Here is a 27,578-nt window from a genome sequence, read left to right on the forward strand (position 1 = left end):
GCTGCCTCCGGATCCACTAATGCAGCTGGTAAAGAGCCTGATTTCCTTTGCTGGAACTAGCAACTTGGGCCTCTTTGATCTTGAGTCTTCTTGCCCGGTTGTAAGCCCTCTTCATTGCCTTACTTGGGTGTTCATCATTCCTTCCCTCTTGGAGTGAATCCTTGTCCTCAAGGATTAAGTTTGGAAACTGCAGTTTTAACACGAGTAAGTCTTCCCACGTGGACTCTTCCAAGGGTAGAGACTCCCATTGGATTAAAACTTCCCATCTGTAGCGACTCCCCCTTTTGATTCTTCGGTACTCCAGTGCTTTCAATGGTTGGATGATAATCTCTCCCTCGGTATTCATCGGAGGCAGTTGTGGTGCAATTAAGCCAGGGTCTCCTACACGTCTTTTCAATTGTGACACGTGAAAAACAGGGTGGATATGTGTTTCAGGGGGCAAGTCTAGCTTGTATGCCACGGCGCCGATGCGTTTGATAATTTTGTATGGACCATAGTACCTACTGCTAAGCTTATACAAGGCTTTTTGTGACAAGGATTTCTGTCGGTGTGGTTGAATCCGCAGATACACCTGATCCCCCAACTCAAACTGTTCATCTCGTCGACCCTTGTCCTGATGCATTTTCATACGGTTATTCGATCTTTCCAGATTTGCCTTGAGTTCACGAAGAAGTTCATCTCTCTCTAACAACTCTCTATCAACCTCATTATTGAGGGACCTTCCTTGTTGATAATGGACCAAAGCCGGCGGTGGTATGCCATACAAATACTCAAATGGTGTCCGTTTGGTCGAAGAGTGATATGTAGTATTATACCAATACTCGGCCCAGCCGAGATGATCCTCCCATCGATGTGGATTTTGGTGGACGAACGCACGTAGATATTGCTCTAGAGAGCGATTTGTCACCTCAGTTTGTCCGTCTGTTTGTGGGTGGTAAGCCGAGCTCATAGAGAGTTGAGATCCTTGAAGTTTGAAAAACTCATTCCAAAAATTACTGGTGAAGATACGGTCCCTATCGGTGATTATAGAGCGAGGAATACCATGTAGTTTGGCAATGTTAGAAACAAAGAGGTGTGCAATGGACTTAGCTGTGTAGGGATGCACCATTGCAATGAAATGAGCATATTTGGTGAGCCGGTCTACTACTACCAATATTCCATCGTACCCATTGGATTGGGGTAATCCTTCAATGAAGTCCATGGTAATATCTTCCCACACCCTCTCTGGAATTGGCAACGGCTGTAGTAATCCGCCCGGTCGTCTAGAATCGCTCTTGATTCTTTGACATATATCGCAAGAGGATACATAATCTTGAACATACTTCTTTAAACCTTGCCAGTGGAACAAATGTGATACTCTTACCCATGTCCGAAGTACTCCAGAATGCCCACCTTCAGCTGAATCATGGAAATGGTGCAGTAGCCTCCTTCTTAGTTCAGCATCATGTGGTACTACCGTCCGCCCTTTATAGGTGATATAGTCTCCACTAGTCTTGTATTCGGTCATAGTGCTCGGACTGTCTTTCATCCTCTGTTTGATCTCCGTAATATAGGGACAAGTGCGAGTAGCTTCTCTGATTTCATCCCAGACTGCACAAATTGGTCCAGTAATGGCCTGCAACTCTGGTTGTTCGGTTCTTCGAGAGAGTGCATCGGCCACGAGATTGATTCGTCCGGGGTTGTAGTAAATTTCGAAATCGAACCCCAAAAGCTTGGCCACGAATCTTTGTTGCTCTGGTGTGCCTACCCTTTGTTCAAGGAGGTGTTTAAGGGGTTGTTGGTCCGTAAAGATTTTGAACCTTTTACCCATCAAGTAAGGCCTCCACAAGCGCACCGCTTCAATGATTGCCAACATCTCCTTGGCGTACACCGACCACCCTTTCTTCTTTGGACCTAGAGCCTTGCTCAAGAAAGCTATTGGTCTTCCTTTTTGGATTAAAACAGCCCCAATTCCGGTGTCACAAGCATCAGTATAAATTTCAAATTCCTCGCTAAAATTAGGCATTGCAAGTACAGGAGTCCTAGTCATTGCATCCTTCAGATTGTGGAATGCCGTGATTTCTTTGGTAGACCATTGAAACCCTCCTTTTTTTAACATGTCGGTGAGAGGTTTAGCAATAATTCCATAGTGCTCCACAAACTTCCGGTAGTACCCAGTTAATCCGAGGAATCCCCGAAGAGCCGACACATTTTTGGGAAGTGGCCATGATTGCATTGCTTCTATCTTTCGTAGGTCCACCTTGACTCCTTCACTTGAAATAATATGCCCCAAATACTCTAGTTCCACTTGTGCGAACGCACATTTGGAAGGTTTGATATAGAACCTGTGAGATATCAAAATCTTCAACACTACCCGCAGGTGTGATACATGGTTATCCAAATTGTTAGAGTAAATGAGAATATCGTCAAAGAATACAAGAACGAATTTTCTCAGAAAATCCTGAAAGATGGAGTTCATGGCATACTGAAATGTTGATGGTGCATTGCAAAGGCCAAACGGCATTACCATATACTCAAAATGGCCATTATGCGTGCGAAAAGCCGTCTTATGGATGTCTCCCTCATGTATGCGGATTTGATGGTACCCTGCTCGTAGATCTAACTTGGAAAAATATTGTGCACCATGCAACTCGTCAAGCATGTCATCCACTGTTGGTATAGGAAATCTATCCTTCACGGTGGCCTCATTGAGTGCTCGGTAGTCGTTGCAAAATCTCCACGAACCATCTTTCTTTTTAACTAGCAATACTGGCGATGAAAATGGACTATTACTAGGTCGAATCAATCCACTTTGAAGCATCTCCTTCACTTGCTTTTCTATCTCGTTCTTTTGAAAATGGGCGTAACGATAAGGCGCTACGTTAATCGGCTTCAATTCATCCTTCAATGGAATCCGGTGGTCATACACTCGTTGCGGGGGCAGGGACTTTGGTTCTTCTAGTATTTCTTTAAATTCCTCCAGCAAATCTTGTACCTCATTTGGAATTTTGTTCTCCGGTTGTTCGAGATTTTCCACCAATGATGTTATTTCCTGGATAACAAAACAGTGACTTCCACCCCGCCATTCTCGTTCCAAGACTGCTGCCTCCACAGTTCTTCCACTATCAGGGGTTTGGGCAATTAATTTCACCCATCCATCTCCCCATAAGAACTCCATGGTCATATTTTTGTAATCTGACACTACTCTTCCCAGACCTTCTAACCATTGTACTCCGAGTACCACATCAAGCCCAACTAACGGTAATACGAAGAGATCCACCTTCATTTGAATGTCTTGAATTTTCAGCATTGTTTCTCTACAAATCTCCTTGCACTGCAGACTTTCCCCATTGGCCACACGTACTTCGAAAGGATCTATGGCTTGGATTCCTAACTTTAATACTTTTGCCACCCTACAATTGATGAAATTGTGTGAGGAACCGTTGTCTATCAGAACCGTTACTGGCTTATCTCGGACCCGTGCCCTCAACCTCATGGTTCTGGGCCCTTTTACTCCAGCTAATGCATGAAGTGATATTTGCGGGTCATTGGGTCCTTTCTCTGGTGTTTCCGCATTCTCCTCTTCACCTCTCGATGTCACTTCTTCATCTACTGGCTCAATAAGAAATGCTTGTGCTACCTTACAACGATGGCCCGGAATGAACTTTTCGTCACAATTAAAGCAAATACCCTTCTCCCTCTTCTTTTGTATCTCATCCCAAGAGAGGCGCTTCGCCCCTGGTGGTATGTTCTTGGCTGGAGGTAGAGATGGTGTTGCACTGGCTTTCCATCCCGTTGCTGAGCTGCTTGGTTTGCGTTGGTCCTTCCATTCTGGTGTTGAACTGGCCAGTTTGAAAGGTTCTCCCCTTTCCCCTCTTTTTGACTCCATTAAGTGCTCGTTCTCCAAGCGAGCATATTCGATAGCCTTCCGGACACTTTTTGGCCTGTTAATCTTTACCCCACGAGCAAGTTCGGGCTTTAGGCCCCCAATGAATGTTCCAACTAAAGCTTTCTCCGGCCACCCGTGCACCATGGTGGATCGCCTCTCGAAGTCTTTGAGGTATTCTCTTAATTCTCCGGTTTGTTTGACCCGAGACAAGGCTTCATCGTGGTTGGTATACCCTGTTGATCCAAACCTTGCTGTCAACTCCTTCTCGAACTCCTTCCAACCAATTGATTTCTTCTTTTTATGGTACGTGCGAACTAACCACTGCCACCATAGGTTTGCTTCCCCTTCTAAGAAGAAGGCTGCATAATCCACCCTCTCTGCTCGCTTGATATTTTGGAAAGCAAAGAATTGGGTTGCTCGGCTGATCCAGGCTACTGGGTCTTCACCGTTGAAAGTTGGAAAGTTCATTCTTGGCTTGTATATCTCCTTATTTCGCCTGGGGTTTTGATTGGTCTCCTCTTCTTCTTCGGATGAATCCTGCGTTGACCTTGACCCATCGCTTGTCTCACTTCCATAATAAGATGATGATGACCCACCTTCACTCTGCTGTACTTCTTTCTCCTTCTTGCTTTTTTGTCTTTTCTCCTTTGTGGTTTTCTTTGTGGCTTTCTGTCCTTGTAACAAGGATTCCAGCTGGGAAAACCTCTGCTGCATCACTTGTTGGATCGTTTGAATTTCAGTGTTGATAGCTTGGACATTTGATTCGAGAACCTCCATTCTTTCCTTTTGTGTTGCCATAAGAACAAGAATTCAACCGTTGTTATATCTCTCAATGAAAGCACCAATGATGAATCCTTGAACCTATTTCGGTTGAGTTCACCTCCTCAAGATGAAGAAGTAGACTCAGAGTTTGAGAATAAATCTCGTTTGTATTGATTTCCTCCCCCCGATGCTTACAATATGGGCTCCATAAATAGACATGCAAATTAACTATTAGGATTAATATCCTTTATTCTAGGCAAGACATACGGCTATAAATGCCTAATATTAATTGGTAAGTCAATACTTGAGTATAGCTATCATTACTCCTTAATTTAAGCTTTGCTTTATTAGTGACGATAGGCCCCATAACTTTCTTGACCTTTCTTCCGCATTCATAGGCTCCATTAATTCACCGGCATTCATTCCCTCTATCTATGCTGCCTCCGGATCCACTAATGCAGCTGGTAAAGAGCCTGATTTCCTTTGCTGGAACTAGCAACTTGGGCCTCTTTGATCTTGAGTCTTCTTGCCCGGTTGTAAGCCCTCTTCATTGCCTTACTTGGGTGTTCATCAGTCATCCTTGCACCCAATGCATAAGTTGGCCTTCAGGTGTCCGTCTCACCATCCTCTGCATAAGTGGCCAGACCACAAACACTAAACAGAGAAAGAAGGTTACCACAATTCCCACTTTCTTGAGAGCTTCTGCAGTTGAATTTCCTTATTTCCATGTGCCAATGTGGCCACGTTACTCAGTCCTGCTGTACTCTAATGTGTAAACACTTTCTGCGAATTTTCATGTTTAAGTACTAGAGGACTGAGTATTAGCTACCTGAATCATGAAAAACATGTCAAACATTTCAGTGTCATTGTTCAAGAACAAGTATATCAAATGTACACATACGAATCACATAAAAGTATTTGGGAGACAATCCGCTGGCAGTCCTACGCGCTTGAGCAGAAAAATGGGAGGCTTGAACTTGAAGAATATCAGAACCAACTGCATCTCAATACTTGGCAGTGAATGATCAAAGAACTTACAAGTTTATCTGTTGAACTGAATAGGTCCCGGGCACCTTCAGACTCAAACATAGGAAGGACGCTGGAAGCAAGTCCAGTCTTGATCACTTGTGTTATTGTCATTACCACCAAATGGTGCCATATTACTTTCACAGATTACTGGTATTGCATTGTATCAAGAGGAATAAGATGATGCATTGTAGTTTGTAGAATGACAATTGATGTATAAACAATTAAATACCAAGTCTCAGCCTCAAATATCCAGATTACAAATATCCTTTTCGATTTTAAAGCATTTAATGTTCAGCAATTCCATAAAAGAGGACAGAAACAATGATAAAAGATATCCTTTGGAGCTTCATGAAGAGTTCAGAAACTTCAGCGCACCTTCTACTGTCATCTCTTCATGCACCTGGAAACAAAAAAAAACAGATATACATTGTGTTACAACACTAACAGAATTGAAGCTTCAATGGATGGGTATTCCATTATGTTAAGATTGAAATATACTATACGTACAAGTCTGTTGTGGACTTGTTGAAAAGCCTCGCAAAGTCTCTCTGCCTCTGCTGCCCCCACCTACATGAAAGCCTGCTTCTTTAGTATTCTGTACTTAGCATATGATACTACATTTTTTCTCAGGGATCCACCGCAGTTGCTGACATAAATTATGAGACGCGATGAAGTAAATATTTTCTGCACCCATATGCTAAGTTGCCAACAATCATGTCATTTCGGTAGGACATCCAAACCATGAATAACTCAAAGGTTGAATAGAATCATCCATGCTCACAGCCCATTGCAAAAAGAAAATTACACAAGTAATAGAATCCATTACCCGAGTACCATGAATACAATGTTACCTAATTGACCAATGGTAATACAACATATCTATTAAAAGAAAGCAAAGATACTCACCTTCCTCACAGCTGCTGACCTTAGCTTCTCCCAAAACGGATCTATTAACAAAGATCCACATCAATGTAAAAAGTAACTTAGCACATGACAAGTAGAGCCAAAAGGGAAAAAAAAAAAGAAAATGAATTGTTGGAGCCTTATTATAGCAGCAATTATGCTTCCAAGAAGATACATATGAGAGAAGGGAAAAAAATGAAGGAGAAGCATCCTTGAAATTAAAACAACTAAAGAAGTACAAATAACAAAAACATATAAAGCATTAACATCATTTAACTAGTTCTAACTTCTAAATGAAAATTTAAACACAGAATTTTGCATTTGAATTTTACAAGTATGGTGATCTAAATTAAGCGAGCATTACAAAGCTTCACTACGGAAACTCCTATTCTTCTGTTCATTGCATACATATAAGGAAAGGAAGACATTCAGCCTCCAGAAAATCAAGAACAATACTCAAAAGTATACATTCCAACAATATGATAAGTAATCACAAAAATGTTAGCAACTGTGATGGTTGACAATTTACTCCTATTTGAAACATTTGACATCTATAGATCCACAAAAAATACAAGCCTAGATACCATACCTCGTTTGTTACAACTACTATCCAAAGAAAGGGGCATATATTCTCATAAATCACATATTTTGGCATTTAACGCACCTTGTGGGACTGAGACTATTCCTTGATCATTCAATTTGTTCTTATCCGCTTCACCCCATGCATCTTGCCATTCCTGCAGCTGTATTTTAAATATCAAAATGCATTAAGCTAAAAAGGAGAACATATGAATTCAACAGCTATGAAAAAAGGAAAAGGTTATGAGACATTTCGAATAATATTGCCTCATTTTGTGTTGACCGAGACGTTGATTGCCTTGATGGATCTAGGTCCACCTGAAATTGAGAAAAAAATACCATTCAGCAATAACCAAATCCAAAAAAAGGCGGACAGAGAGGATGACTTTCCAAAAACTAAACAAACACCAGGAGCAAAATAAAATCCCATGTGGTTCATGATTTTCAGATTTCATGGTATAGAGAAACTTCAACCTCAACAAAAAAACTCGAAACTCCTTGTTAATGGACAATATCATCAACACATCACAATTCCAACCTAGAACATGCAATTATAGTACTCGCTAACATTCAAAGGCAAGAAAAATCAAATAAGTAGACCTGAACAAGGTAGACACTGGATATCAACATCATGACTGCTCAGTCCAGTTACAATCCGAAAAACACAGTATCCTGTGATGTTTTAGTACCGATGTTGCACCTGATTTCTATAACTTTTAACGAAATAATATAGAAATAGTAAAGTGTATGAACAACATTGACATAACACCATGAAATCCTTAAAACAACCATGAAGTACCACATTAGTCTTGCAAATCTAAAAATCAGTGACAAACAACTTGTTTGCACACAATTTTCGTAAGGGGGAAAAAAAAGCACAAACAAAATCCTACTACTGCTACGGTATATAACTTTCAAGTTAATCAGTAAAGAAAAGTGATGAAACCAATAGATTAAAAACACTTGACAAAAAATGATTATAACAAACTAGCAACAACCATGACATGTAAATGCACAAATAATAAGCATTTCTTCAGCACATAAATGTAAAAGCAAACATACTGAATCTACCAAACTCAAATTTGATAAATTTTCAGAACAACAAAGAAAAGGTTCTCACGGAGAACCCACACGACGCCGCCTAGAATCATATAATTGAAACATATTGTCTCAGTTTCTCAATTAAACGAATCCCGGAAGAAGATAAGTTCTAAGATTCAGATCAATATACAGAAGAAACAGATGATCTATTTTACATGGCAACAAATAAAGAGAAAGGGGGGGGGGGTTCCTTACATGGTAATCTCGAGGTCGGACGACTGGGAAGAGGTTGAGCAAGCGTCGAAACTCAGATTCGTCCATGTATGCAGCTCTCAATCAATCAAACAATCAAGCCCACCCCACTCTCTCTCGCTCTCTCTTCCTTCTTCGGTAATAGTACCCTGAACGCTCCCAGTTTCACCGTTGCTTTCCCCAATTTTTCTGTTGCCGTTTATATTGAGTTACCAGAATTAGGGGTGTAAAAGGGCCGGGCCGAGCCGGGCTTTTGAGTGCTCAGGCTCGGCCCTTAACTTTTGAGCCGGGCCCGGGCTCGGGCCGGGCTTAATAACGAGCCCAAAACCTGAGCCCTAGCCCGGCCCTATTAAAAGCCTCAGGGCTCGAGCTCGGCTCGCGAGCCCACATCCAACAGTTTGCACTAAAGGCAATAAAAGTCGTACCACTATTTGGAGAAGGGGATCTAGGCCTTGCATTTATAGAAAAATTATGAATTCAAAATTGTTATCTTTTGATGTGGGACTAAATAAACTACACTACACACTCACATATAAACACACACGCATACACCCATACAAGGCACATATAAACACACACTACAGTCACTGACGCAAGCATATATATATAAACGACACACATGCATATATAAACACACACATACATATATAACTACACACAGCGTATACATATATATAGATACACACACATAAACACACACGCGTACATATATAACCACATGCACACACTTATATACATAATTTTGAATAAACACACACGCGCATATATACATACATACATACATATATATACATACATACATACATACATATATACATACATACATATATATATACACATATATATATATATACACACATATATATATATATAAACATATATATAATTTATAAATATTATTTATATAAAAAAGCCCTAGAGCTTACGAGCCGAGCTTCTCAAAGCCCTAGCTCGGCTCTAAATCCTAAACGAGCCCTAAAGTCAAGCCCTAGCTCGGCCCTAGCCCTTAAAAAAACGAGCTCGAGCCGAGCTCTTATCGGGCCGCCCTCGAGCGGCCCACGAATAGCCCTGTTCGCTTACACCCCTAACCAGAATAGACTTCGACATGTGATTTGACGAAATTACCCTTATAACTTTATGTGCTTGGGATTCTTTTTACCAGTAACACTGCTGACCCTTGATGTCTGATTGCACATTACTATATTACCCAACCTAGAATTCAACTGAAAAATGAGTTAAGTATATTATGTGTGTCCAATGTTCGATTCTAATAAAAAACAAATTTATTAGAGGTATTTCAAGAGAAAAAAGAAATTGAAAAATGGACAACTAATTTCATACATATACAATAGAGTACTTGGGTTATCAACATTCAGCAACAACATTATCAATGATTATTAGGATATTTGTCCGTCCAACTCTCACTAGGAGCAATAACTCGAACAGTAACAACATTATCAATGATTGTTAAGGTACTGGTCCATCCATATTCTCCTTAATAGCAATATTTGTCATTACACGTTGGGGCGTTGGGTTTTAATCCAATTTACTATGTCATCTGATGAAAAACTTACGTGCACTTGTCTCAATTTAGATTTATATTGAATGTCCAATAGAGAAAAACTTGTATGATTTCATTCTCTATTATCAAAAAAAAAAAAAAAAAGGTCCATCCAAGTAGTCAGCCCTGTACATATGATGGCCAAAAATTCAAAAGAGGGCCATGGTTGATTGTTTCCCAGGTTAGGTTCCATGGGAAGCACAAGTCAAGTAATAAGCTCCTAACAGAATAATCTCTCATCTCACACCATGTATCCTGCAAGTTTTGGTTTGGAAGGAATACAGAACGAACTGGTACCATCTCAATTGGAACCAACATATTATCTCATGCAAAGCATTTAGGGCTCGTATAGGTACCAACAATCAATACAAATGTCACTCACTTTGAACAAAACTGTAACAAGGATCCTACCACCATACTTGATTCCAGGGAAAAAAAGCTTTTTTTTTTCAGAAACCAGAAAAGAAGAGAGAAAAAAGAACTGCACTGCCCGTCTTCCGCGAATTCACTCTTTTAACTGTGTGGTTCAGTGACGCTTCCTACCACCACCTTTTTTCTTACCATGCTTTTTCTTTCCACTCCCCTTTTTCTTTTTCCCTTCATTAAACATCGGTATAGCTGAATTAGACATTGGTCTAGCTGAATTAGTGTCTCTAGATGGAGCCGGCCTTAACAAATGCTTCACGTCAAGGACACCATTTCTAAAATAGCCTTCACTGGACTTCAGCACACTATTATCAGGCTTTCGCTTATCTACCGATCTTTTAGAACCATTACCAAGCTTTACACCAAAGTGTCCAAGTGCCACAGTCTGATAGCTACAATAGTTAGCGCCAGCAACAAAATTTTGCAAGTCATAAGTACCAATTAAAGAGAAGTGAAAAATCAGTCACCTCTTCCAGTAACTTCTGCTCCCTTTTCTTTTGGTTTTTCATCATTGGTCGTGCTACGCTTAAAGGTAGTCTTTGCTTCTTCACAGACTGTAAGAGAAGCACGAGTAAAAAGGTGCAAGAAGCTACTAACAAATAAAAGCAAAAATTTTGCACTTGAGAAGAATTCATTTTACATTTTGCACGTGAGAAGAATCCATTTTACACTAACGAAATAGCAAAACACGTTTTGGAACAAATTTTTACCTTCCCGCCCAGAGAGACCACCTTCACGTTCTCTAACTCCTTCCTGTCTTTCCACGTCGCATGAGAGGAGCCTGAATTGAGAACCCACAGTGGTGGTTAAGACGAAAATAATAGTCCTCAAAAGTTCTTATAAATTTACAGAAGTTGACCACACCAAACGAATACAAAACATTATATTGGGAAAAGTAAAACAATATACGGTCAGGAACTAAATACCTATAACAAAATCTAAGATATACTTTATCAATTACATAACGAGTTTTCAACTTCTGATGTGAGAAAAGAAAAGAAAAGAAATATCAAAGAACCGCATAGATGACTTTTTCCATTTACCTGAATAAGAAGAAATTGCACAATTTATAAAGCCAGATAATACAATAAACTATATGAGAAAATAGTTAAGCCCTACTTAATCCCAACACCAAAATTAAGCTTTTGTCATGCGCACAGCCACGACTCGGTTGTTAATTAACCCTAATTCCCCCAACATCTGCTCTGACCTGTTTATTTCAGGTAGATTCATGGATGCAAGTTACACAAAGTAAAACTGAAGGTAAAATTCTTCCCCCAAACAATTCAAATTGATAAACACTCTAACGAGTTATAACTATATTTTCACCACGAAAGCCTGGGATCGCCTTTCGTTCCTGTTTCTCCAACAATATGGTATTTTCTGAGAATTCTCAGGCAGCGAATATAAGTCCGCCGAGCAGTAAAATTAAACGCCACAAGTGGGCACAGCTTGATAGCAGAACCACCTAACTTATAAAACTTCCTAATCAAATGAAGCAAGAATATCAAGGAGAAACTTAGTAAAACTACTGAATAAATTCAGCAGAGGCACTTCCTCAAAACAAAACTAAGCCTAGTGAATTAGATTATGACGTGCACAGACAAAACCCAAATCCACATTAATATGATTTAATCGCAAAATAACGGGTAAACAAAGGTAAGCAACAGAGAAGAAGTATTAAGAAAATTACTGAAAGACTCAATCTCCTTCATGATCTTCTTCAAGTTGAACTCTTGGTCCATTGGGTCCGCTTGATTTCTTGATGGGCCTCCTTTTTCTTTCTGGCGTTTCGGGTACATGCTTGCTTTCGCTCAGGATCCCTCTTAGGTATTCAATTTCGATTGAAAATTTCTCAGCAACTTGTTGATTTTCTTAGATTCTTGAATAATATCATGAATCAGAAGTGAAAATCTTTAGGTTGCTATGGGATGAAGAGAGCGGAGACGCACAGTGACGAAGATGTTGCTGAGGGAATGGAGACCTTGAAGCCCTAGATATCTCAGTTAGCGGGTTGTGGGCCGATGGATCGGGTTTGATAGGAGGACCTGGGCTTTGACAATGTCTAGTTGAATGGACTGGACTTGGGCCTAAACTAATTGGGTCCGGTAGAAGAATCAACAAACAAACAAAAGAAATATTTACGAGTTTTAACTTTGGATACCTTTAGTTTAGTCACACTCCGATTTTTTTTAAGACACCCCAATCTAAATTGATCATCTCTTACAAAAATCAGTTGACGAGAAGTTTTAAAAAAAATCGGGACGTGACTAAAGCTACCTTTTAACTTTTAAGGCTTACTCGTTGAGGGTTTATGGATAGGCTCGACAGTATATCCAAAGGCCAGCCCAAATCTGACCCCATCCAAAGTAGAATCATAACTCTAAACACAACACGAACACGAATCGAATCGACCCAATCTGGCCCAACAACTAAACACAGGAGGAGGGGTCAACAACAACAGCACAAATAGGAAATCAACTCTGCCTCCTACATGCAAGTTACGCTGATGATACAAAGATGCATAAAAGATGAAACTTGAGAAAAACAAAATCAGATTCCATTCTTTTTGCCTCGCACACAATCTATAGAATCAATCAACATTCAACACAAATAAAGCTATTACCAGATTTTTCTCCAGGAGCCTAATTCGAGCAAAAATAGTTTGAAAACTACTGCACTATTTTGAATCTTAAAAAGTTTTCCCATGCTTCGCTGGTACACCACCCCACTTCACTTGTAGAATTGCTCGAAGAACATCCAAAATTTACTTGTGAAAAAGTTGCCTAGAGTGGCAAAATCTCTGTATCCTAGTCCTCTGCCAAGTCCAAAATTGCCAGAGTTGTTTCGCACCACGGGGTCAATGACTCACAAATCTTAGAATGGCCAAGTAAATGAAGACGAATGCATACTTTTATGCAACGGTAGTTTTCAAGAGATAGTTCCAACATATGCCTCTCTCTCAGTGTCGCCTAGTAGCTCCATATCAATAGAGAACCAACCACTGCGGTGAGATTCCCACCTTAGTAAAGAAGAACATGAAAGGATACTAAGTGTTCTTTCTTGAATGTAAGTACAATGAAAGGGCAACGCAGCTGCTATCACTGATGACAAACAACCGCAGTGCAGGAGGAGTCACCATCTACAACCCACATCCTTAATTCTTCAAGTTGCTTTTGTAATAAATCAAAACCCGTACTGGAAGACCAATAAACCATTTTCTCATCTGACTTCGAAGAAGTTAGGTTAACGTTATTGGTACCTATATCCATGCCAAACCTGGTCTCATCAAGCGGCTCAATCCTCACACCCTTCTTTTTCAACAGACTATCCACTGCATACAAAAGGTTTCTGCCATCTCCAGGAAATGAAGCTTTATTGAGCATAGATCCAACATTGTACAAAAAATCAGCATTCCAAACTTTCTGAGCAGAAGACGAGCTCCTGACATAAAAAAGTTCTGAGTGCTTCCCAGCGTAGAAATTATGGTCAGGATCATTGGGCCCAAGAATCAGATCACTACTGACAAGGATGTTCCCATCCACTAACCAGGAATTATAATTATGTTCTAAACACTTCTTGATAATGTAGGCCTTCAATAAAACCTCTTTGACCTTTGCATCCGAACCTAGCAATCTTGTCAATTTGTTTCCTCTAAGATTGTTGAGAAATTGGTCTGCATCAATTACAGGATGTCCTCTTCTTGCAAGATCAAATAGAAAGCCAGATTGCGGGCCCATTAATATGTAGTTTCTGATATTTAATCTCTCAAAGTGGCAGATCAGATTCCTTGTGATGATCTCTGATGTTCCATAGAAGCTCACTAAGAGAATGGTTTCCTGTTTCTGCACCGAGGGAAGAACAGATCCGAGTTCATCCAAGGTCCTAACAACTCTTCCTGGCAGTACTTCTCTGAAACAGAAATCATACCACTTTAGATTACTCAAAGGTTGCATTTCAAGAATATTGAAGTTCAGAGAATTTTTGTCCAGCAGTTGGGAATCTGGGCCAGCTGTTTTCCCATAATTGACGCCAGCATCCCTGTGTGAGACACTGAGTGCTCTCTCATGCGCAAAATTGGTATAGATGTTAAAATAGCCACGAGAATGAGTAAATTTTACGAACCAAGGAGTCCAAATTCTCTCTCCCATCTTTTTGTACCATCCTGTCGTCACCTGCATACGTATTCTCCAATTCAATTCACAAAACAAGACACAACCACAAAAACCTACCAGATTGTTCTAATAAAAAGAAGAGAAAACTCAGAAAAGTATAACGATCTAGATTACCATCCCATCAAGAAATGGCTTGAGGCCCTTTGTCTTGTGCTTGTCATACCACAACCTAAACTCCTTCCAAGGATTTGGAAAGAGAATCTGACCCCAGGTGCCCACCAACTGATACAGGAAAAGTCGTGTTCCACTATCCAGATGTATTTTGTTTCCATGTTTCCCTGTAATTGGTGAACAGATAAAACACAAGGGAGCGAATATGAAAGGAAATTCAGAAAGCATAAATGCAGCAAAGTAAGAGTGAAAAATGCCGTCAAGTCAACAATTTGCTATGAATACGAAACAAGCAAGAATGCAAAAACAAATAACAAAGTTTCTACGAGGAAAAGAGGATGTTTTGAAGGGCCCAATTTGCCCTATGTTAAAGTAACAAGGACGGCAAAGATCAATAAGTTTTCCATGAGAAGGTCTTACAAGAAGGGAGGCAAACAATGATTTGACGAAGTTTAAATCAGAATCATTGAAGGCTGTGAATATTTGGAAGGCAAAGACATGTCATATTTCTTACAAAGATATGCACTGTATACAATTGTATCATGGAAATAAAAGAGTTCTACGCTAGTAGTCAAGAAGGCCGTACAAATGTGTCCTGGCATTTATCCATTGCTATCTCTCATGGAACATATCTTTAACGTGAGTATAGAGATAACATGCTGTTATTCAAAGTTGCATACAAAAACTCTATCGAGCCTCATACTTTCCATGCTATACCATTACCATTCTAGTGACAGTAAAAACAATAATGTCAGATTAGATACAGGGACCTCTCCTTTTCCCCCACCCAGCTCTTAAGGCTTGTTTTTATAGAAGTTCAAATAAGGCCTGATCATAGCAATACAGGAGAATTACTAAATCTCAAACCTTAAATAATGGGCTTCCTGCTACACTTAACACTTCACAGCATGCAAAGGTAAATAAGGTATTATTGTAATGGAGAACATGTCCACTCTGATCCTTTACAATGTGGATATCAAAATGGCATTTAATAAGGAGCCTAGGAGTACGAGGCTCGACTCAATGTTAGTCAGGAGGTCATGTATCATTCTCATCACCTTGAACCTGAAACTAAATTTATTTGAGTTTACAGTCATACAATACCCAAATTCCATTATGAGAAAATCCACTTGGAATTTGCCTTTATTTATGTGTCAAACTGCACAAGATTTAGTTTTAGCATTCAATTCTCTATGGAGCAATATCGAGTCTGTACTGAACTAATAGCGTGCCTTCCCGTTTCAATGTCTGAAATTCACATTCCAAACTACTATTTTCCTTATTCATCTGCATATTTTATTCACCTATTAACCTTTTAATCTTAATCTGATAGCAGAACATTTCACATACTATACAGAGAGAAGAGAGAGAGAGAGAGAGAGAGAGAGAGCAGAACTCAAAAAAATAAAGAAGATAGTGGTACCTGGGACAAACCTTGGTCGCTGCAGCGAAACCCCGTAGATGGAGGGACTGAAATTGGATGAATTGTAGTAAAAATTGAGAATCAAACTCTTAACAAACTTATAAAACAGTGACGAAACTTCCAAATCATCTTCCACAACAAACGCGAACTCGTTCTCCGAGCTCGGCCACCACGCTTCCAGCCACTGCGCCTGCAACCCCACATTCCCATTCCGGTAATGCACAACCTTGTTCCCAAACCTCCACTCGAATCCATCCACAAACGCCAAAATCTCGCGCGACTCCTCCAGTTTGTGTTCCAAATAATCCCTCGAATAATTTCTACTAGCATCAAAGTGATCAATGTAAACGTGGAGGTGGACTGTGTCTCCGCCATAATCGGCGGCCGCGAGTGAGCGAAGGCAGCGGGAGAGAGACTCGAGGCGGTTGAAGGCGAGGACTTTGATAAGGAGAGCGAAGGGCGTGGGAGATTTCCAGTAATGGATTTCTTGACGGGTATAAGTGGGATCTTGATGAGGAGAGGAGAGAGGGAGAGAGGAATGGTAGTGGGAGAAAAAGAAGAGAGCAAGGAAGGAGACGATTGTAAGAGGAAGCAAGTGTTTCTTGGGTGATCCCACCATTGCTTCCCTTGTTTACTTTCTATGGTTAGGAGTTGATCAAGGGTTGCTTGAGCAGAAAGGTCATCTGCACTTTGATCTGAAAACGGAGTGTGAATTCTGAGTTGCCGTCTCTGTTGATCTCGGGAGGAAGAAGAACAAGTTGGAGTTGGAACTTCGAAGAGATCGTAGTTTCGCACTACGAATTGAACGGCTACGCGCCGGCCCATCCAGCCCACTTTTCACTTAGGCTTCAAAATATTCGTGGGCTACACTGTCACATCTGTAACTATAAGCCCACTTCAACAACTCTTACCATTTTTGGATCCAATACATGTAAGCCCAAATGGCCCATTTCTCTATTCTTGACTCTTGACAAATATCCGTGGGCCGCACTTGTCATTCGGATTTCTGGTCAACCACCTAAAAGGGTAGTCTCGTCATTTCATTCATACGGAGCCGGCCCCTACCTTTTACAATATAGTCCAACCGGCCATCCTTCCAAAATTCTTTTGTCTGAAGAGAACGACGTGTGGGGAGTCTGGGGACCCCGGCAATGGAGGTTTTTTAGTTTTCAACGGTAAGCGTGACGACTGTCGACTGACCAGACTATTTTAATAATGAGAGGAAAAAAAAAAATTCAATTGAAAGTTACAGGGAGACACTTGAGTTCAGAGAGAGTAAAAAACTCAAAAAAGCAGCGAGCACAAAAAGCGTTCAAGGTCGGCTTTGCCTTTCCTTTCCTTTCCTTTTTCAAAAGCAACAACAGCTTCAGCTTCGCCTATTATCTCTCTTCTTCTTTCCTTCTGTGTACAAACTACAATCCAAGTTTCTTCCGTTCGTGCTGATCCAGAGAATCGGTCGATCGTGTATGCAAAAGGAAGTCGCATTATTCATTTTCCATATTTTTGATATGTAAGTAGTATTATTTTTTTTTCCCTTACTCTTTTGGTCTCCATCGTTTCCTTTTTGGCTCTCTTGTTTATTTTTCGGTCCATTTGAGCTAGGGTTTAAGTATTGTGGTTTTGTTTTCTGTGATTGTACGTATTTGTCTTCTCTTTTGTCTCTTTTTCTTTAATTGTCTTATCTCCTGTGATCACCATTGCTGATTTGTGATTTTTCTCTTTAGGAATTCTGTATTTTATCTCGTGTTTGGTTAGCTTGACTCTATTTATTTTGTTTTATTGGAGTGAAATTCAAAAATACTTCCAATCCTTTTTTTTTTCTTTTTCCCATTTCAACGTTTTAGCCAATTAAACCCGCAGCTTTTGCTGGTGAAGTCATTTTTGGTTGGTAATCTGTGACCCACAATTTTTCTTTAGGTTGAGGTGTCCTTTTTTTCACAATGATTGTGGTAGTTCTTTTAAATGAAGCATTATATGTTTGGTGACGAACAGGGTTCTTAGTTTGGAACAATGACAAGGGTGACCCGTGATTTTCGTGACACTATGCAACGAAATGCCATCCCAGCTGTATCAGCCAATGTGGCATTTGCTTCAAGCAGGTTTCCAAACTACAAAATTGGGGCAAACAATCAAATTGTGGATGCCAAGAATGACCCCAAAGTACTGTCCATGAAGGAGGTTGTTGCACGCGAGACTGCACAGCTGCTAGAGCAGCAGGAGCGTCTATCGGTTCGCGATCTTGCCAGTAAATTTGAGAAGGGATTGGCTGCTGCTGCTAAGTTATCTGAAGAGGTCGTGAAGTACATTCGAAACTTTTAGATATTTGTGATTAGAAAATTTTCCTTTCTGGTGTTAATACTGTGAGGTTAACTGCTAAGGGTTTTGGTTTATTATAAGTTGAAATACTCTGCTACAGAGTATAGAGATTTTATATGGTCTAGGGCTTTTAAGAATTTGTTTCAACTAGACAGTGATGAGATTAGTCTAGTTGAGTTATAGCGGGTTTTTTTTCTACATAATGCCCCAATTTCAGTTTAGAATTGCAGGAGACTATGACTATTTGTAGAGATTTACAATAGCATTCTATTGCGTAATTCAGGCTAAACTCAGAGAGGCAGCTTCACTTGAGAAACATGTTCTTTTGAAGAAGCTCAGAGATGCCTTGGAAACTTTAAAAGGACGTGTTGCTGGTAGAAATAAAGATGATGTGGAGGTGGCAATTGCAATGGTTAGTCCTCTATATTTTTTTTTTCTTTCTCATTTTAACGATGCCAAAATGCCTGTTAGTACCACGGTCTCAGTAAAGAATGAGATCTAAAAGTACAGCACAAATTCATTGTCAGAACAATGAAAGAAATTAATTAATTTGTATTTTAAAAGCAACATTTCTTTGGACGATCAGTTTCAAGGCCTATGAAAAGAATTGTTGATTCTCTTAATTCATTTTCATTGCGATAATAGTTTTCATTTGCCTTTTGAACTTAAAATAGATATGATTTTGATTGTGATCATTTGTAAATCCTTTAACAAAAGAAGATGCCACCCCCTCCCCTTCCTATCACTATCACAACCAGCATGACAACATCAGCACCACCACCTTGATATCATTTTCATTCCAGAATCCTTTGTCTTTATTTATATGTTTTTACTGTTTTTATTCAATATCTTTGTATCAATGCCACAACTTTGCCATTGCGTCATCAACAATACTTCTTGCTTTTGGATGGGAAAAGATTGGCGATAAATGCCAATGTAGATTCCGCTTCTGAAGTAGTGGTGCTGCTGCTTTGCTCTTTTCTTTGCTTGTTTAAAATTGGTTAGACTAGTGAATGTGGGGTAGAGGTGCTTATCTACACACAGGTTGATTTTGTTCGACCATATAATCAAGTGTTTTCTGTCTTTGATTTCCTTGTAAATTTGTTTGGTCTTTGTGATTATTCTTTTGATACCATTTATCCATATTCTTTTGCTCAAGTGGAGAACTAATCTCCTCCAATTTATGTTACCTTTCTTTCAGGTCGAAGCTTTAGCGATTCAATTGACAGAGAGGGAGGGGGAGTTGATCCAAGAGAAATCTGAAGTGAAGAAACTAGCAAATTTTCTTAAGCAGGTAATGCATAATAAGAAATTGTGTGTTTGTGTTGTTTAGAGATTGTCCCGCGTTTTATATGCTCATGTAACAGTGAAAAATAAGGGTTGTTAAGCGCAAATCCTGTTGTCATGTCCATTTCGTCCAAAGAATTTGATGAATGACCACAATTTTGTTTACCTGGTCCTTGTCCGCTGTTAAATTAGGTTTTAAGTTTGCAATTGGCAGATGCCATTATTGCAATGAGGATTTCATGCATAAACTTGCTCCCAAAGGCTTTTGCTTCCCAGTAATTGTTATCTGTAATTCACGAGTCCTCTTCATCATCTCTGAGATTATCATCTTTAATTCGTAATTAATGTTTTATTCGGTTGTTTTCGTCCCGCGAGTTACTCATTTATCATTTTAATTTATGCCGTATCAGGAAAATAATGTTTTTAGTTCCTATGAACACCGTAATTTGTCTAACTCTTGCGTGCTTGTGTATGCTTGTAGGCTTCAGTAGATGCAAAAAAGCTTGTTGATGAGGAAAGAGCTTTTGCTCGTGCTGAGATTGAGAGTGCCAGGACAGCAGTTCAAAGAGTTGAAGATGCCCTTCAGGAACATGAACATATTTCTAGGGCTTCTGGGAAGCAGGTTTGTATTGTTTATTCTCAATCCTCGAGTTCTACCATATTGTTTTCGTGACTGATATATCCTTATTGTAGGACTTTAGAGCTAGCTAACTTATTAGTGCTAAATGCATCTGCTTGTAGATGGAAATTGCACTTTTTTTGTTATACTATCTTGAAATACATTGAATGCTTACCACTCATTGAACAAATTTCTGAATTCTATGGCGTTGGGGCTTGTTGTGTCTAAATTCTAACGTTATCATCATTGTAGTTTTTCATTTTTTTTAATGGCACCTAGAACTCACACACATGCAACACACACTCACACTCCCACAAATATGCAGCCCGCAAGATTCGAACCCTACACCCTGGGAAATACACAATGGTTTGCCAGCTGAGCTAGCACCGCATTTTTGTAGGTTTTCATTTATATATGTTTTTGGGTTTACATCTGGCTTTTTTTTTTTTTAACAAAACTTGTAATGGGGCTTTAGGATGTTGAAGAATTAATGAAAGAGGTTCAAGAAGCAAGAAGGATCAAAATGCTGCATCAGCCAAGCAAGGTGTATACGTGTTAATGTTGTTTCCTATTACACTTTACAAAGCTATCCTTTTTTCATGTGTTCGTTTCCATTCCATTCTGCTCTCTATCCTTATGACATGATTTTTGCTCATATGTGACGTTAAATTTTTTTCAGGAAATTCACTTCTTTTTTTTATCATGAGCTTAGTAGTCTGTACAATGCTTGTTCATGGAGTCTAATGCCGTGTGATGGCTGGTGGATTGTCACTTTGCACTAGCATTGAAAACGATGACTCATTTGACCTTTATTGAGAGATTAGGAATATTAATATTGTTATTGCTAGAATCATCAGTGGCCCAGTGTTATAAAAAAAGAAAGAAAGAAAGAAAGGGAAAGTAAGTTCCCCCATGAACAATCTAAAAGAATATATGTTTGTTTCCTGTTAGAACTTAGAACTCCTGGTTGTGAAGTTACTATTCTTACTTTAGTCATTAGATTTTTCTGTACACTCTTCCATTTTTATGTGGCACATTTGTTTTAGCTTGAATCAAAGTTAGCCTCGATACTCCAAAAGGTTCATAACTATTTTTGCAATAGACTACATTTATCGTTGGGATCTTGATTGTTAGAATGCAAGGGAAAGTGAAACTTCAGTTGCGCTTCAAATTTCCTTTTCTATATTACATTAGAGTGATATCTCTTCTTCATATGCTAATTCGTAATTTGTTGTTTTTGAATTCCAATATCCATTCGAGATATTGCTCGGGAAGGAAAATTGTCTGTTAAGGAAAAAAAAGAACTATTGAAAGCAAATATGATATAACTGAAACTTATGTTCCATTTTTTGTGTTATAGTTGGCATTAGTTGTTATCATTTATTGTTGATAAACTTGGTCTGATTCATTATCTGCGGCTTCCATTTTTTTTTTCATAAATTTTGCATAGTCTGTTTTTATTAATAAGCCTCAAATTATGTTCTAGCGTCTGCCTAAGATTTTTCGTCAACTGAGTGGAATGGACATAAATTTTAGGTCATGGACATGGAGCACGAGCTTCGAGCATTGAGAGCCCAACTGATAGAGAAATCTAAGCGTTCTCTTCAGCTTCAGAGAGAGGTATGCTTATTATTTGATGTTCAGCGTTGTAGGCTTTGGTGTTTTTCTCCTCTCCAGATCTCATGCCTTGATTAATGCCCAAGTAAATAAGTATGCTAAGCTTACTACTGCTGCAGTACCAAGTCAAGCAAAACCCTTTCAACTTTTTTTCCCGCACAAATTAAAATTTTGGCTGTTGAAGTTGGACTCACTCAATCATGCCATTGTTTTGCACCAAACCAAAGTTTCTATTTAACATACTCTTTGTATGAGTGACTGCTTATAACTCCTCAAAGGAGAGGATTCGGATGTCCAAAGTTTCAAGCTGATTACATGTTGTAACCCTCACAAGGCTGAACAAAATGCATAAAAAGAGCAGTGTGCTCGTTGCTTACAGAGTTGCAAACTTGCAATGAGTATCCTGAACTGATACAGGAGCTTTGGCTTTATGGTTAAATACTAAAACATTTTACTTTCCCTTCTTATTTTGTCAGCTGGCAATGAGCAAGAGGGGCGTGGACAGGATGTCCCAATCATATGAACTCGATGGTTCTGAAGTGTTAGGGTCATGTTTTCAGATTAAACCGTCCTCTGGTAATACTACGGATCTTTCTAGATGTTCAATTCAATGGTACCGTGTATCATCTGAAGGCGGCAAAAAGGAACTTATATCAGGTACTCTTGGTATATTTTTCTGCATTTATTGAATTTCATCACACTGTTATAGTCAATTCTGATGCTTAATGGGCTGAGTCCAGTTACAAAATAATGAGTTGCTGCCTATCTTACTTGTTTTAGGATAATGCTTCAGTTGTCAACTAAATAATGGTTTTGTAGAATGAACAGTCATTTCATATGGAATCTTTCTTTACTAGATATAGAAATCCTTTTGCCTTGGGTTGAGGCAAAGAAAAATCCCAAGGTAATCTCGTTTTTTCTTGTAATTGTGCAGAAAAATGGAAATTTTGACTGTTATATGTTTTGCAGATGCAGAAACTTATATGCTTTTGATCACCCTCTTCTATAAAGAAAAGTAAATGAATACGCAGTCCAATGTAAATTCTACATGCTTTTTGTGTGGCCCTTCCTGCAGAGTAGTCTATATTGATCGTAAAACCAAGGAATGCAGATTCGATAGTTTAGGTCACTACTAATCCAAATATTGTATCGGCTGTGCCATTCAAAAGAAGGGGAAAAATTTGACCTAGGGGTTATGTGTTCAATTCCTATAAACAGTCTCTATATATATTTTATGGGGGTAATGTTTGCGTCTTGCCTGTACCCAACCTCGTCCACTGTGGGATCATTGTGCACCGGAGTTGTTTACCTTTTTTACCTAAAAACTTTCAACATGATCGAGCATTTAATGATACTCAAAGAATTATCTATTGTATCTACTATTTTCTTGATTTGTGCTCTATACAATGTGCTAGTCCGAACTCTGAACAACCTGTAGAAATTCTATCCCATAATCCTCACACAATCCCATTCATGTAAGGTCTTAAAATCCCTGAATAATGCAAATACCTCCTAAATTTTTTTCATGGTTACTGTCCATTCTCTTTGTGTGGTTCCTGGGCAGCCTCCTTTTGGAGCCTGTTTCGTTTGAAACATAATCATTTATTTTCAATTACAACAAATAAAGTGTAGTTTATAAAGTTCTAATGTTTATCCTAAGAAATCAATATTTCCAACTAAAATTGCTTCTCCTTGAACTTTGCTTGCTTTTTCTGTAGCAGTAAACACTTTCTTGTTTTCGTTATAACTAGCAGCTTAAGTTGTGATTCTAAACTACCTGTCCTAATCACTAACTTTCCTTGATATGCATGAGAGTTGTTGAGGTTTTTATTCTTTGAGAAGTTGTTCTCTCCTTGAATTCTAGAATGTTATCAATATTTTAAATCACACGCACGAGCCACTCACTAGCTATCGTTAGGAGTTCAGCCTAAGCTCTATTATTGGTAACAGAGATTATTGTTTAGCTGGATAACGTATTCAACATGTCTGTGCTCTATGCTTTCCAGTTACTAGTCACGGAACATTCTACGGACAAACATGTACATTTTCTAATACTACTAATTTAATGCAGGAGCAACAAAGCCTGTTTATGCTCCAGAGCCGTTTGATGTGGGGCGAATCCTGCAAGTTGAAATTATTTCTAATGGCCAACAAATCACATTGACAACCTGTGGTCCCATTGATCCAGGTATAATTTCTATTTGTCTCATCCCATTTGGATTCGCTTTTTTCAAGGTTTTCCCTGTTTTTGGCTTTTCTGTTCATTTAGTAAGAAGTTGTTTTTATCTTTTGCCACAAACATTGCATGCATAATTATTAAATTGTGATCAGATGAAATAACAACTCATGCAACTATTTGAAGCAGCTGCTGGGTTGGGAAGCTATGTTGAGGCACTTGTCCGGAGACACGATGTGGAATTCAATGTAAGTTATCCTGATTCCTGACCCTGTCGGATGATTTTCGTGCATTGCCAACTGAATATCAGGTTCAATATGTGGGGTTTATCTAGTATTTAAAATAGTTTGTTGTTTTGATGCTAAAGAAACTTATTAAAAAATTAAAACCAAGGCAACAAGGGGGGTGCCATTCATAAAAAATAAGAAAATTAAAAAAAAAAGAGTTTCTATATGTGTTTTAGCGCATTGTCATTTCCATTGAAATACCTACTAAACCAAAAATAGTGTTTAACCGCCGATCCTTCACAATTATACTGGTTAGCTTTCCAATGGAAGACACTATTGTGTCTTTTTCAAGAAATGTGACAAGATGCCATCAACAGAACTATATCTAAAATGCCTTTCTGATCTGTTTGATTCTATTGAAGTCCAAAGTCGAAGCTCCATTTCTAACTAGCCAGCAACATCCCAAGAAATTCTCATATGACCCACAACCATTGGCTAAGCTTCCTTGTTTGTAATATTTTGATATTTTGCAGGTAGTTGTTACTCAGATGAATGGTGCGGATCATTCCTCAGAATCTATTCACAAGTTTCATGTTGGAAGAATGAGGATTAAGCTTTGTAAAGGAAAAACGACAATTGCCAAAGAGTGCTATTCCACTTCAATGCTGGTAAAGCCTTTTGTTTCAGAGTGAAGTCAATTTGAGCATTGAAAGCATTCCCCCACCCCAATGAAAAAGATATATATATAGAGAGAGAGGGGGGCCGTTCATGGGATCTGGGATCTATACTGTTGAGTGTTGATGGCAGTCTCTGGTATCTTATCCAAGGGTCTTCTCATTTGCCCCCTCCCCTCTCTTCTTCTCAAGAGAGGAGTGTATTTAATTCACTTCCCGTTTCTTCTCACTACTCTTGCGTGTACATTTTCTTACACTGTTTCTCATGCTTTAGCTGTGCGGGGTAAGAGGTGGTGGAAATGCTGCAGCTCAGGCATTGTTCTGGCAGGCAAAGAATAGACTTTCTTTTGTATTCGCATTTGAAACAGAGAGAGAAAGGAATGCAGCCATTATGCTTGCCAGAAGATTTGCTTTCGACTGTAATGTAAGTGTATTTCTTATACAAATATGTCCATAACTAGAAAAATGTAAGTCCTTTTAGTCTACTTTCCTCTCTCTCTTTTATATGCTAAAATATTTCTTTACAAATACTAATTGCCAGATCATGCTTGTCGGCCCAGATGACAGATCTCCTCTAGGAGCCTAGATTTGGTATTTTTTCTTTCATCCAATTGTATTTATTTTTAATTTTTTTTTTTTATCTACGATGTATTATAAGTTGGTAATTCTAGGGTTGATACGAAATGATTGTGTTGTGAGCTTGAATTCACCATTCTTTTTCTTGTATTGGTTCTTCTGCCCTAACCCTAAGGCATTGTTTTTCATTTGCCTTGTTTCGACTGTAACATGATCTATACTAGAGGATTGTTTGCTGTTATAAGCGAGTTGATGAAACATGCTTGAGCGATTGGAATGATTTTGTAATAATTATTGTTCATTGAATAGTACATAGCTCCTTAACCCCCCAAAAAAAGTAGATAGCTTTGCAGCATATTTAAATAAATAGTAGAACTGAACTTGATGATGAGTTTTAGAATAAGCTAGGCATCATGAGGGAGTGGATAAATATCATATTCCTCAAAGTTTAACACACATACATCATGTCCTCCATATCCATCTAGTAATATGGTCTGCTTTGGGTCAATGGCCCGCACGGCTTTATTCTTCTTGAGTTATCACTATTGGTTCTTATGTCAAAAAAATGCGTTGGTTGTGTGAGAGAAATTGTTTCTTTGATTATATGTCATTCAATTGAGTTATGTCAAATCCGATGTGAGAATTTCAACCTTCACTTCTTCTTTGTTTTTTTGAAAGTGAATTATAATTATATTATGTTATCTTCCTTTTTTGATACATGCAATCATTGTGTGTTATTGCCTGCCAACAGTGCTTATGTGTGCTACCTTCTTCCTAGAGATGTTAACGTCTATTACTTTGACAAAAACTCAATGCATCTACACTACCAAAACCCTCATTGAAATAGCCTACTAACGCAGAGTTCATCATTGAACCTACAGATCCCAAACACTATCCCTTGTTGTGCCTCTCGCTGCAGTCAAAACCTTCATTCTTGCATCCTATGCACTCCTTCCCAGTTTCTTTGACCTTACGGACTTGATCGACAGAACCTCTTTAACTGACACTCCCAAATATCAAGAGCCTTGCAATTGTCCCTCTCTTCGTATCTTACAAGTTGTTGGTGGTCCACCTTAACATTTTTTAAATTGTAGTTCGAGCACCTACTCTCTACAACACATCGCCCCCATTGGTGTTGCAAATCTAAACACTATTTCAGTTCTTTTTCCTTTTCCTTTTTTTTCCTTCTTTAGATGATTGAAGATTTAACAAAATAATGTTGTAGAAAGTTTCGGTTCCAGCTGCTAAATACGGACTATAGTGGACTACTTGGCACTCGGCAGGGTCGACGGTTTTCGATCTTGAGGATCACATTGGGCTGGTAAAGGTGGTGGGAGATATTTGTTTGCGGTTTTTGCCTTTTGGTTCAATTGACAATTATGCAGCAGCAGACCTGCTGATGGGTGCTGTCCGGATCGCATGTTTGCACCGTGGAGTCAGAGACCCCTTACTGGCTGAAGTCACCTGCTGTCCGGATAGGCCTGGGTTCTGTCCGGACAGCAGTTGATTATCTGCCTTTTCGGGACAGTTTGTATAAATAGAAACTTGTACGGTTCAGTTAAACCCAATTGAAAGAGGTGTTGGGAAATAGAGAGAAAACACCTAGAGCGTGATAGAGAGCTTGAATCATTGTATTTGCTCACTTGTTTTCTACTCCAACATAATGAAATCGGTCTCCTCACTTGTATCAATGTTGCTTGGGCCTGTAATGACTTGCAGAATTTAATTTCAGCGCTGTTGTTTTTGTAGTTGCCGTTGCTCTTTTTACGGGTGAAAGTAAGATAAATAAAAAACTTGCTCTAAATCTTCTTCAAAATTGATCCCTCATCTCTCTTCTTACCCTATCGGATAAAAAAGGAGATCTTTATTGCGTACGTTTCTGCATAAATATAACCACAGACAAGTGGACAACTACTACTATAGCTGCTACAAAGTTGCTTTTAAATGGTAAGAAAC

The 27,578-nt window shown here is 39.0% G+C and overlaps 4 protein-coding genes across 8 annotated transcripts; 1 reads left to right on the forward strand and 3 right to left on the reverse strand.

Annotated features, from left to right (window-relative positions):
- Positions 1-5,850: 5,850 nt before the first annotated feature.
- LOC119983330 lies at positions 5,851-8,626 on the reverse strand. 2 transcript variants are annotated; one of them, XM_038827008.1, is made up of 6 exons: positions 8,438-8,626; positions 7,409-7,459; positions 7,227-7,299; positions 6,566-6,606; positions 6,167-6,226; positions 5,851-6,059 (listed from the first exon to the last, which is right to left on the reverse strand). In XM_038827008.1, the coding sequence occupies exons 1-6, from the start codon at positions 8,501-8,503 to the stop codon at positions 6,006-6,008; spliced, it is 345 nt and encodes a 114-aa protein (XP_038682936.1). In that variant the 5' UTR covers positions 8,504-8,626; the 3' UTR covers positions 5,851-6,005. The 2 variants fall into 2 exon arrangements, with proteins under 2 accessions (XP_038682936.1, XP_038682930.1); XM_038827002.1 differs by having other exon boundaries at positions 7,227-7,305; positions 8,438-8,623.
- A 1,722-nt stretch (positions 8,627-10,348) lies between these two features.
- LOC120015966 lies at positions 10,349-12,399 on the reverse strand. Its single transcript, XM_038868501.1, has 4 exons — positions 12,115-12,399; positions 11,132-11,202; positions 10,889-10,975; positions 10,349-10,806 (listed from the first exon to the last, which is right to left on the reverse strand). The coding sequence occupies exons 1-4, from the start codon at positions 12,221-12,223 to the stop codon at positions 10,522-10,524; spliced, it is 552 nt and encodes a 183-aa protein (XP_038724429.1). The 5' UTR covers positions 12,224-12,399; the 3' UTR covers positions 10,349-10,521.
- A 563-nt stretch (positions 12,400-12,962) lies between these two features.
- Positions 12,963-16,928, reverse strand: LOC120004907. Its single transcript, XM_038854255.1, has 3 exons — positions 16,131-16,928; positions 14,711-14,874; positions 12,963-14,596 (listed from the first exon to the last, which is right to left on the reverse strand). The coding sequence occupies exons 1-3, from the start codon at positions 16,747-16,749 to the stop codon at positions 13,523-13,525; spliced, it is 1,857 nt and encodes a 618-aa protein (XP_038710183.1). The 5' UTR covers positions 16,750-16,928; the 3' UTR covers positions 12,963-13,522.
- A 332-nt stretch (positions 16,929-17,260) lies between these two features.
- LOC119982874 (stomatal closure-related actin-binding protein 1-like) lies at positions 17,261-27,370 on the forward strand. 4 transcript variants are annotated; one of them, XM_038826471.1, is made up of 14 exons: positions 17,261-17,640; positions 18,123-18,422; positions 18,730-18,858; positions 19,648-19,740; positions 20,215-20,355; positions 20,828-20,896; positions 21,889-21,972; positions 22,446-22,626; positions 24,041-24,157; positions 24,335-24,393; positions 24,906-25,040; positions 25,321-25,470; positions 25,588-25,637; positions 26,848-27,370. In XM_038826471.1, the coding sequence occupies exons 2-13, from the start codon at positions 18,141-18,143 to the stop codon at positions 25,630-25,632; spliced, it is 1,485 nt and encodes a 494-aa protein (XP_038682399.1). In that variant the 5' UTR covers positions 17,261-17,640; positions 18,123-18,140; the 3' UTR covers positions 25,633-25,637; positions 26,848-27,370. The 4 variants fall into 4 exon arrangements, with proteins under 4 accessions (XP_038682399.1, XP_038682407.1, XP_038682415.1 ...); XM_038826479.1 differs by having other exon boundaries at positions 26,906-27,370; XM_038826487.1 differs by having other exon boundaries at positions 25,588-25,635; positions 26,842-27,370.
- Positions 27,371-27,578: the final 208 nt, after the last annotated feature.

The sequence above is a fragment of the Tripterygium wilfordii genome, chromosome 2 (genome assembly GCF_013401445.1).
Source record: "Tripterygium wilfordii isolate XIE 37 chromosome 2, ASM1340144v1, whole genome shotgun sequence".
Classification (NCBI taxonomy): Eukaryota; Viridiplantae; Streptophyta; class Magnoliopsida; order Celastrales; family Celastraceae; genus Tripterygium; species Tripterygium wilfordii.